General features: G+C 40.3%; 1 protein-coding gene across 20 annotated transcripts in view; it reads right to left on the reverse strand.

Annotated features, from left to right (window-relative positions):
- LOC101350473 (ankyrin repeat and sterile alpha motif domain-containing protein 1B-like) overlaps positions 1-11518 on the reverse strand; it is a 469608-nt gene that overhangs the window by 53637 nt on the left and 404453 nt on the right. For 6 of the 20 annotated variants that reach the window (XM_004381266.1, XM_023735762.1, XM_004381260.1 and 3 more), the window contains one exon: positions 5383-5454. The exons of 8 other annotated variants lie outside the window; for them this stretch is intronic. In XM_004381266.1, the coding sequence (XP_004381323.1) occupies positions 5383-5454 (72 nt within the window). Of the gene's footprint in view, positions 1-5382; positions 5458-11518 lie in introns of all 20 variants that reach the window. 6 more of the 20 variants (XM_012556923.1, XM_023735759.1, XM_023735756.1 and 3 more) reach the window with 1 other exon arrangement.

Raw genomic sequence — 11518 nt, forward strand, 5'->3', positions numbered from 1 at the left:
GTTAGAGACCAACTGCCATAAAAGTATGAGCAAATGGGCTGGCACTTTGTAGGATTTTTCAATTTAGGATTTTCAAGGAGTTTGGGATGAGAATGTAAACTTTTGGATGGAGGTGTATGTTCATGGGGAGAAAGTCCATAAGTTCCATTAAATTCTTTGGAAGGATCTAGAACCACCCAAAGGTTAAGAACCACACTTCTCCAGGAAGGTTTAAATGGGGTGTGTCTTTTGGGGAGGAGGACCAGCATTTTTTCTGCACAGTTTGGACTTGTATTAGATGGAATATGAGTTGGCTACCAACATTGGTAAAGTTTTAGGCAAAGGTGTTGCCTTCTGGAAATTTCTTACTGGCTTTGAAGAACCAGAAGAAAATTCTAGGGTCCCTCAGAAATGGACAGGCCTTTTCATAGAGGTATACAGCCTGAAGGTTTTCTCCTTGAGATAGGTCACTCCCAACTGCAGGAAGAGCAAGGTTCCCATCATGCTATTTCCTTGGCTTCTCACTGGAGTGGGTGATGAGTCAGCACTCTTCCTGGCTCTTCTCTCATGCTCTATTCTGAGCTACTCTCCAGGTTAGTTTTTCTTTAGTTGATATACTCACATATTGTTTGATTCTCCTGTCTCCTGTCTGTTGCTGTTCTTAAGACTTTATCTGTAATATTCGCTATGGCATTTTTTTCTGTTTTATGAACCATGCCTAACTCCTCTGACTCTTGAAGTTTCCCTATTTATTTACATGAATTTTCATTTTGGAAAAGCAATTACAGACTGCAATCAGTTTGGGATTACATTTTTCTCTGGCTTCCTGTGTTGAATCTTTCTTTTCCTTCTCTTCTCAAACTTTTATTATCTCAACTGGCTGGGATGTCGCTAAAAAAAACTAGCACAAAATTCAAAATGTAGGATATGTGGATTTTAATGTTATTTGGAAGACAAGTGTTGTAACCTTTAAATGAAAAGAGCTTAAAACTCTGGAAACATGCAGCTATGGAATCCTAAAGAAAAGCTCTCCCCAAATCTAGCAAATCATCATCAATCCCCCATTAGCTTCCTCCCCGCTTTCCCCACTCCCTAGATAAAGCAACAACAACATAGCAAACAGGAATTGTACATTTAAGTCACAGGTAACACTGTTAACAGAACAACAGAAGTTTGAACGCAACGCCGTGGAATGATACAAAAGGAGGATCTGGTTGGCATCAAAAGATCCTTTGTTCCAGTCTCTGCTGATATATGACAGCTCAAACCAAGCGCTGATTCAAGATAGCCCTGATATAGTTTAGCGGAGGTATACCTTGGCCGAGCTCAACACGCAGTTTTCAAAAAAGCCTGAACAGACATGGCAAGAGCTGGGAGTACCACGGGTTGCAGGGGAAGGGTGAGGAATAGGGTTGAGGGTGGAGATGGGTCGGGTGAAGCTAGGGTTATGCGAACATTTCGCGTGTTAGTACATTAAGCATGCAAATCATATGCAAACTCATTCTCTAATTATTGAATTAACTCAGGCACTTTTGTAATTAAACTGCACTGTGAATTCCATACACTTAAAGCAGAACTACAGCCAAACGCTGGTCCAAATGTTGACATCATTCACATAAGTTGTAGCAACCATTTTGGGAATAACAAGCTCCAGCACATTCCACTTCAGCTTGGAAACCATCCCCATCTCCTATTTGATAACCACTTGAAGAAATTAGTGACACATTCTTTAACTGTGTAGCCATCATCTGCTCGCCTAGGTCTCGACTTTATCAAGAAACCACAAACCACCTGCTTGGAGTCCAGACTGATCTCACAGGGCTTCCCCTAGGTGCTATGGGGAGACATAATTATAGGGAAGAGAAATATAATCCTTATTTTATTTTCTTTGTGGCTCTGAAATATTGCTCCAGTCCAAATATCTTTAAATTCCCTACAGAGACTGAATCTACCTTTCTGGAAACAGAAACTGAGTTTTGTCATCCTCAGTGCTATTTCCAGAAAGTCATTCTCAAACAGAGGGATTCTTACGATTGAATTAATAAGAAAATAAATTTATTTTCTTCCTGGAAATTAATCAACTTCTTTTCTGTTTATTTGTTTTTTCGACCTCAGGTCTAAGAATATTTACAAGACTCAGCTTGCAGGTGTTGGTACTTCTCTGGAATTCATTTAATGGGAACAAATAGACTCAAACAACTGAACTTGGCTTTAAGCTATTGTACAGGACAGGTATAGCCTTGGCCCTTGGGTGAGATTCAGCTTTACATGACGAACTGCCAGTAAAAACAAAAGAGTTCAGAAGTCTCAACCCTCCTGGAGGCTGAATTATAATGGGAATAAGCTATGGGGAAGCTGGGTAGAGTAGTTACCAAAAAGTAAATAAAGGTTTTTGCCTAATACATAAAATAATTTTGAATTGTGAAACCTAATATTAGGTCTTGTCATATAGTACATTCATATCTATATAATATCTGCATTTCCTGAGGCAAATTTTTTTTACATTTAATAATTTTACAGTATACAAATATTTGTTAAAGATTATATAAAAATCAGAGTTTAAAAAAGTCTTCTGCCTCAAATAATGGTTTACAATCAAATGTTACCTTTAATAAAAAGTAGATCTAAACACTGGACGCAATATTGTAATAATATTTAATTACCATAACAAGATGGAGTAGGAAAAATTTGGGGTAAAATTCTGCTATATTTTAAATACTCCTTAAGATTCTAACTGACTGGCAGTGCTCTTTAGAGGGCTTCCTTAGGTTAATTACAGAAGAGAAATTAAAATGATCCAAAGGTACTTTTACTAATGTCTTCAGGCTTTTTCTTTAGAGCTTAAAATACTTAAAATCTTTATGTTCATGTACTTGGATGATCCTAACATTTCAAGAATTTGGGTATGGATTCCAAAACTGTTTGTTTGGTATTTGTTATTATTATTTTTTAAATATAAATACTTAAAGGCTTTTTCTAAGTCGTTTACAAACACATTAAAGGACATCAATTAAATAGAGGGAAAATATACATACATAATTAACTCCCTTCAAACTACTTAAATTCAAATAAAAATTAGCCTTTTAACGTAAAGGCAAACATAATTTGAGATTAGAGTTTTAAATGGAGGATTCTGTTTAACAGGTATTTACCAACTGCCTCCTATAAACTTAAAACCCAATGCCGTCGAATCGATTCAGACTCAATGCAACCCTATAGGTGGCACAGGGGTTAAGAGCTTGGCTACTAACCAAAAGGTTGGCAGTTTGAATTCACCAGCCCCTCCCTGGAATCCCTACAGGGTAGTTCTACTCTGTTCTATAGCGTCACTATGAGTTGGAACTGACTTGATGGCGGTGGGTTTGGTTTCTTTGGTTCCTATAAATTTAGAGTCTGGCTGAGTTGGAAATGCAGCTTTTAAACTTTGCATTATTTCTAAAGGTGGTAAACAGCTGTAAGATTTTAGTTCATCTATGCCAGACACCTAAGATAAACTCTAAAACATACCATCTCATATAGTCCTCCTCCCAGAAAAGGAAAATTGAAGATATTAGTATTCTATATATTCTGAGAATAAAAAGGGGGAAACCTTCTCTATGTTCTTATTTCCTTGTTGAGAAGAAAGTTTCCCAAGGATCTCAGTAAATAATTAAAAGTCATAATTATGACTTATCTTTCTAACATGAACAGAGAGGTATGGTATTTTCTAAGCCTTGTATTGTTCCTTTCAAATTTTTTAAAATTAGGATTTAGTTGATCTTTATTTCAATAGAAGCTTTTAAATCTTTTCTACTAGGAATTCTTCCCACCTACTTGTTTGTAAATTTAGATCTGAATATTAACAAACATTATTCTCTATTTCTTCAGAACATTTAATAAAAACTTTAATGATTTTCAATGACAACTATTTTAAGGTTTTACTTTCAATAATTCTGACCCATTTCAGAGATGGGCTACCCAAACATACATAAGATATATCGAATTGCATTACTTTCTATTATCTCTAAGGCATTGAAGAATGCTACATATATATTGTTGTTACATGCCGTTGAGTCAATTCCGACTCATAGCGACCCTATAGGACAGAACTGCCCCATAGAGTTTCCAAGGAGCAGCTGGTGGATTCAAACTGCCAACCTTTTGGTTAGCAGCCTGAGCTCTTAACCACTTTGCCACCAGGGCTCCTACATATATATAGCCCTATGTTCATAAATATGTATACATATATTTGGTTGTGAATGTAAGGAAAAGGCCTCCAACAAACATTCACACACTTGTGTAAGCATGATGTTATACCATATTTTTAAAAATCTTCAAGAATAAAGAATGCTAGTTTGGTCAAATGCAGTTGGTTATAGTAAATTTGTTCCTTTTGACGATAAAGAGCAGAGATGGCCACTTCTGAACACAGAAAAGTTTCAGTTAGTATTTATGGGTTCAGGAATAACTGCTGGGCCACTGGAGAACTGGTACCAGGCAGGCAATAACCCACAGAGCAGACTGGTCCCCACGAGCCACAAGTCCCATGCACAGGAGGAGGGGTGCACGTGAGGTGGCACCCCACCCGAGAGAGGCCCTTGCATGCCACCCTGAGATCTCTGCTCAGCGATTCTCAACCAAATGCCTCAACCTCTCAGCAATAGGGAAAGTTTAACAGAATGTGAAAACTGAATTGTGTATTAAAACAAAAGGTTAAAAAAAAAAAATTTACTTTCCAAACAAAACGGATTTTTTCTCGAGGTATATGAAGGTCAATTGTGAATATTAGAATATTAAGCAGCTCAGAGTCAAATGGGTCACAGTTTCACACACATTCCAAAGATCAATTCAATATCGTCAAGTGGAAAAAGGCTGAGAACCACTTCATAGCTGCAATAGTGCCTCTCCTCCTATACTCCTCCCATATTTGCATAAAATTTACATAGAATATCATGCAAATCATACTCAATTAATTATTTCTTACGAGTAAAGCACGTAGACCTTTGAGGATTATTAGACACAAAGGGTTGACTAGCCCATGGACATGGGGAAGGACAAAATGGCGGATAGTAACAGTGATATATACATATGAATATGTACGTATATATCAATTTACCCTTTTCCTTTTTCCTGTAAAAGCAAGTTAATACAGACACCTGGAATGAAAGCCAAAACTCACATGGGACAGATTTTAACTGTAGACTTTAAAACCAAGTATGCGTCTCATTTCAGAACACGTTTTGCACATCAACTGGTCACAAGGCACAGTAAGTGAAGTAGAATAGACAAAAAGAATCTCTGGCTCACTAGACATTACAAATTTTCTGCACTGCCAGGACATGATACCTATAGATTTTGACAACACTTTGCAGCACATTACGTAGCGTAAGTTCAGGAAAAAGAAATAACCATTTGTAACCTTACATTATGAACCTGATGGATCGCTGAGAAAGGAAATCCAGCGTTCTGATTCGTCCATATTTCACAGACAGACGACTGCTGGTATAAACAGAAAACTATCTCATCTTGTCAATATTTAAAACATGGCAACTACCAATGCAGCCTCAAGGAAAGGAAGGGAAGAAAATGATCAAAAGCAAAGGACCACGATTCTTAATAAAACCCCCCCAAAACGCTTTAGGATGTCCAAGGTTTTAATCATTCATTTCCAAATCTTTCTTTTCCCCTAAAAACATTTTAGGCTGGCTGGAAAAAAAAAAAAAAAACCATTTATGCATTAGTTCAAGGGAAATTACCAATAAATTCACATTTTGGAAAAATAAAAACACAAACTATTGCACATTTGCCAAAGAGATCAGAAATACTCTCCCTCTTCACACCATTAATTTCAGAGGATGAATATTTTCATTAAGTTCAAGAAAGATAGGGAAAAAACCTTCAACACAGGTTAACCAATTTTATTTTCTTATCTTCAGTGACTAAGAGCAAACAAGGCAATAAAATGACTTTCCAGATTTAGGCATTGTTCCATTCTATAAATCTAGAAGGTATTTATCGTACTAGAATTCCTGAGGGCTAAACTCTGGTTAGCAAAGGGAGAAGTGTCAGTTTGCCACCCAGCTGTACGAGTGTGCGGTGGCAGGAAGGAGGTTGGAATAAGGAGGCATTGGGGCCAGGAAGCTCAAGTCTGTTACTCAAGCAGAAACTTTCTGGAAAAGCAGTTGTGAGCCAAATGGATCAGCTCCATAATTCAGGCTCTCCTTCACACAGTTAACAATCTAAGGCAATAACATTGGCTCAGAACCACGGGCGGATTAACCAATAAGCAAGGTACCCCCAGGCTTACAGTTAGCAAGGTATGCATAAGCATACTTTTGCTTACTTACTAATCTGTAGTGCACAATTTTCGCTTGGGTTTCATCATATCTTTGATGTGCTGAAATTGTGCACTACAGATTCGTAAATAAGCACAAGTAAGCCCATGCATATCTTGCTTATTGGGTAATCCATTCCCCCTCAGAATCAAACACCAAAGTATCTAACATCCCACCCCAGGAGTTACAGCTGAAATCGCCAAATAAAGCAACAGGGCTCCTGGCCTAACCTGTATTTACATAGTTCTTTACCTGAATTCCATCATTCTAAAAGACACCGTGAAATTGAATTACAGAAAATGGCAGAGCACCTAAACGTATTTAGCAAGTACTGTCATCATCCCCAGAATGTATAAGCAGAGTGTACAAAGATCAGTGCAGGAAGGAAATAAGGACATACCCACAAATGGTCAGAAACCCAGCAAAGAAGACTATCATCAGCAAATGAATTCTGGAAAAGAAAGTTTATCTCTGACTACACATCGCCCTTTCCCACCAGAAAGGCTCACAGAAATTTAACATCTCTCTCTTACGTTACAACGGCTTCTCCATACACACCTACCCTTGGTTTTCCATCCCTTCTCAGTCTGTCATCTGAGTGGCTCACTGGGGACAGACTGTCAGGTTACTGACATTCTGGTCACTGATAAGGAAGTAAGATCCCCATGGTCTGACCAGGAGGCACCTTCGACCACCTTCCACTTAAGCCAGATCTTCTATTCTCAGCTCCCTCTCTAGACTTCATGCTATTTTCTCCACGGCGGGATCTTCCTTTCCTACCTTTCAAAAATTAATTCTCTAAGTCTTGGGCCATTACATCATCTGGCTGTGGCCTCCTCATCTCCAATAGCAGCCATCTGATTTAAATATGCTAACTCCACACTTTAAGGAGCCCTGGTGACGCAGTGGTTAAAGTGATCGACTGCTAACTGAAAGGTCGGTGGTTCGAAACCACCAGTGGCTCTGCAGGAGAAAGATGGGCAGTCTGCTTCCATAGAGATTTACAGCCTTGGAAACTCCATGGGGTTGCTATGAGTTGGAATTGACTTAACTACAGTGGGTTTTTTTCTCTTTTTTTTTGGGAACTCCACACTTTAGTAAGATTACCATCTTAACTGGCACAAAACAAATTTCTAGGATACACTTGACCTTTTTAGCAATCTCACCACAAATTATGAGTTAATTCTTTATATAAATCACATCTTCTACAACTTTCACAGAATTTTAGTGCTAGAAGTAACCCAGGGACCGACCACCTGTCACCTGACAGATGAAGACACTGAAGTTCAGAGAGGTTAAATGGCTTGCTCAGGTCACACAGGGAAGGGTCACAACATGTCTGCCTGCTGGGCTGGCTAGGAAGGAATTCAAGCCCAGCACTGACTTCCCTAGAAGGCAGAGGAAAACTCCAGTTATGTGGAGTTTGTTTTTCTGATCCTGAAACAAGTATATACGAATGCATTAAATAGCTCATGGAAAAGTCTCAATTCTACAGTTTTATTGCTTTCCAATCATCAACCCCAAGCGGGCCATGCTCATTCTCCCCTCCCTGATGGGCACCAGGTAACTTAACATTTTGGGAAGACTGCATGATTTTCTGGTCACTTTGAATAGAATGAATGAATATATATATATATATATATATATATATACATTAGCTCAACAAATATTTATTTAACACCCAGTCCTTGGAGAAGAACATCAAGCTTGGTAAAGTCGAGGTTCAGTGAAAAAGAGGAAGAACCTCAATAAGATGGACTGACACAGGGCTGCAACGATGCACTCAACCATAGCAACGGTTGTGAGGACAGCGCAGGACCAGGCAGTGTTTCGTTCTGTTGTACACAGGGCTGGTATGAGTTGGAACCAACTTGATGGCACCTAACAACAACAGGATTCAGAAGGTGCCCTGGGTGGCACAAATGGTTCAGTGCTTTGCTACTAACCAAAAAGTTAGTGGTTCAAACCCACCCACAGGCATCTCCAAAGAAACGCCTGGCAATCAGTTTCCGTAAAGATTACAGCCAGGAAAACCCCATGGAGCAGTTCTACCCTGCAATATACAGGGTCATCAAGAGTCAGAATCGATGTGACAGCAACAGGATGGTTGTTTCGTTTTTATTCTTCCCTGAGGATTCAGTAGGCGTCCCTCTGATGTCCCAGGATACAGATCATCTCCTAGAGACCTCAGTGATCATCTTGTCCAGCCAGACTCCTCAATTTACACATGGGGAAAATGAGTCCCAGAGATGAACAGGGACCAGCGGAAGCCCTCAGTGAGAGTGGCAGGTATGCCCCATGCCTGCTCTGTGCAGCCCCGCCTGAGCAGAGGACTCACCCAAGGCCTTAATCTCTAGTCTCAAAGCCACAGCTCTCTGTGGGACCTCGCCTGCTGCCTGCTTCCTGATTGGCTGGACACCAAGCCTGACCTTGGTCTGGGGCAGGCAGAAGGTGTGCCATCTCTCCCAGAGACTATTTAAGGGCTTAGCCATGCCCTGCTGCAGGGTCAGGCAGGGGACAGGACATGGCAAGTTCCAAGGACCTCTCTGACAGTCCCTCCAGGGACAGAATGAATACATTTTGTACAAAACTCAAATCTCATATCTAATTCAAATTTTTTCCTCATCACTGGCAGGTCTTGGAGCTTACAAATCCCAACGTGGGTAAGACAGGCTTTGCCTGTTCTTCTACTTCTCCTCTGAGCTTCTCCCTGAGTAGGGGGGCATAGTCTATTTTGGGAGTCCCTTATCCCAAATCCAGCTCCTTCATGTGTTTAGTTGGGGAGGAGGGGACAGGAGAAGGACACGGACCTCTTCCTCATCTGGATGCTGTGGAATTCTCTGATGGTTGTCCCTGCTCCTCAGGCCAACACTGATTTGGACCCCGATGCCCTCTGTGTAGCAAGTGCCCAGCCCTGGTTCTACCGTGAACCTGTGTGAGCTCTTTGGAGAGGTGTGTCGGGGCTTTGGGGGAGTTCTCACTGCACAGTTCCTGAGGGGAGAAATCTGGCTCCAGCTTGACTTCTTCCAGCACCCATTAAACTCCCCCCAGGACACACCCACAACTCTTGAGTGGGATGCAGGGGAGAGGGTAAAAGCCCAGCCTCTTTCTGCATGTCCTCGTGACCCACATGCACATATTAATCCTTGCCATGCAGGACACTGGGGGTGCAGGCTGCTCTCCCACCACTCCCTGTCTGCCTGGATAAAAAACCAATACTGGTTGCCACTAAATCAATTCCAACTCGTAGCACCCCCATGTGTGTCAGAGTAGAACTGTGCTCTGTAGGGTTTTCAATGGCTGATTTTTTGGAAGCAGACTGCCCGGTCTTTCTTCCAAGGTGCCTCTGTTGGACTTGAACCTCCAGCCTTTATGGTAGCGGCTGAGCGTGTTAACAATTTGTACTCTCAGGGACTCCCTCTGCTTGGACATCTCCCTCCAGTTCTCTCTTCAGCTCAGGTAGGTTTTAGGAGCATCAACAAAGCTTCTGCCTGCGAGAAGTCCAACTGTGGAAAGAGATGCCAGCTTCCCTTCCTGCAGGCACCCTGGTATGAGCACTCCTCTTAGACCCCTCCTCACTTAGCCTGGAGGGCATGGGGACACAATCTCTCTTGTCTTCTGTGGGAAGGGAGGGAAATGCCTCAGCTCTTTCCACAGAGACTCAGACAATTCTCTGCTCATCCCCAGCACGAATCTTCTGCCTATATGGACTGGAGGCTGACTATGCCCAGGCAGGACTCAATACCCCTTAGTAAATCCTGATGGAGTAACTGGGTGGCACAAATAATTAAGTGCTTGACTACTAACTGAAAGGCTGCCAGTTCGAATCCACCCAGAGGTGCCTCAGAAGAAAGGCTTGGCTGGTGATCTACTTCCAAAAAACCCAATCACTGAAAATCTTATGGAGCACAGTTCTACTCTGAAACACATGGGGTTGCCGTAAGTCAGAATCGACTTGACGGTAACTAGTAGTAAACCCTGAACAGGATGTCTGGCTCGATTTTTGGCAGCTCTCTCTTTAGAATGTGTGCAACCTACTGTTATTGTTAGTTGCCACTGAGTTGATTTCGACTCACAGTGACCCCATGTGACAGAGTAGAACTCCCCCATTGTGTTTTCTAGGCTGTAATCTTACCCATCAGAAAATTCCCACTTAGCATCCTATTACACAAATATGTCTTTCATCAGTCACAGAAAGTTGCCAGGGTTAAGAAGGGATGAGAGAACCCCATGCCATACATAAAATTAAAAAATATTAAAAAAAAATTCATATCAAAATTTCCTCAATGAAGGAAATACACTGAAGACAGTATATATGTGGCCAATATACATTTTTAGAATCTATAATAACTATTTTCAATTTACAAGTTATGTTTTAAACTTAGAAGAAGTTTGTAATTTCTATAAATTATAATTTATCATTAATTATTATATTCAATAATGCGTGGGTCAGTGCAAATGGTAAAAAAAAGTCAGATTTGTAATAGTTTAAACTAAAGGCAGTTTAAACTTAATTGTGTTTGAGTTATGAGGGTTGTTAAAAAAAAAAAGTAAGCTTATTAAGTTAGTTTCTGATACAGTCCAGATATCACAGTAGTTTTACTGGCAGCAAGTAATTTATCAGGCTCATACAGCAGCAACTTAAGGTGGATCAGCTGTAACTGGTGTATTCATAATGTAAAATGGCTCTTTTCCTAGACAGGGTTATTAGACTGAGTGTTGTAATGAATTTTCTAAATGCAGGAGTTTCCACTGCAGAAATTCATTATGTTTATGAAGGTAATATTTCAGGGTACAAAATGTACTGAAGTACTGATTTTTTGAAAAATTTTGAGAAAGAAACTAGAATACCAGTGATACAATTTCATCTGGGACCCAAATTCCTAGAAAAGTAGTGATTTTAATTTCAGTTTTAATTAAGCTTTAGAATTTCTTCATCTGTAAAGAGGAGTAATAATAGTACTTGTCCTACTTATGTCACCAGGTTGTTGTATGGCTCATGCTAAGCTTCAGGAGAGAGGGAACTTGTTTTTTTTTTTTTAAATTTTTTTCCATACAAAAATTTATACATACCTTGTTATGTGACTCTAATTGCTCTCCCCATACTGTGACAGCATACTCCTCCTTTCCACCCTTGATTCCCCATGTCCATTCAACCAGCTCCTAACCCTCTCTGCCTTCCCATCTCACCTCCGGACAGAAGCCGCCCGTTTAGTCTCTTGTAT

The sequence above is a fragment of the Trichechus manatus genome, unplaced genomic scaffold (assembly GCF_000243295.1).
Source record: "Trichechus manatus latirostris isolate Lorelei unplaced genomic scaffold, TriManLat1.0 scaffold00081, whole genome shotgun sequence".
Lineage (NCBI taxonomy): Eukaryota > Metazoa > Chordata > Mammalia > Sirenia > Trichechidae > Trichechus > Trichechus manatus.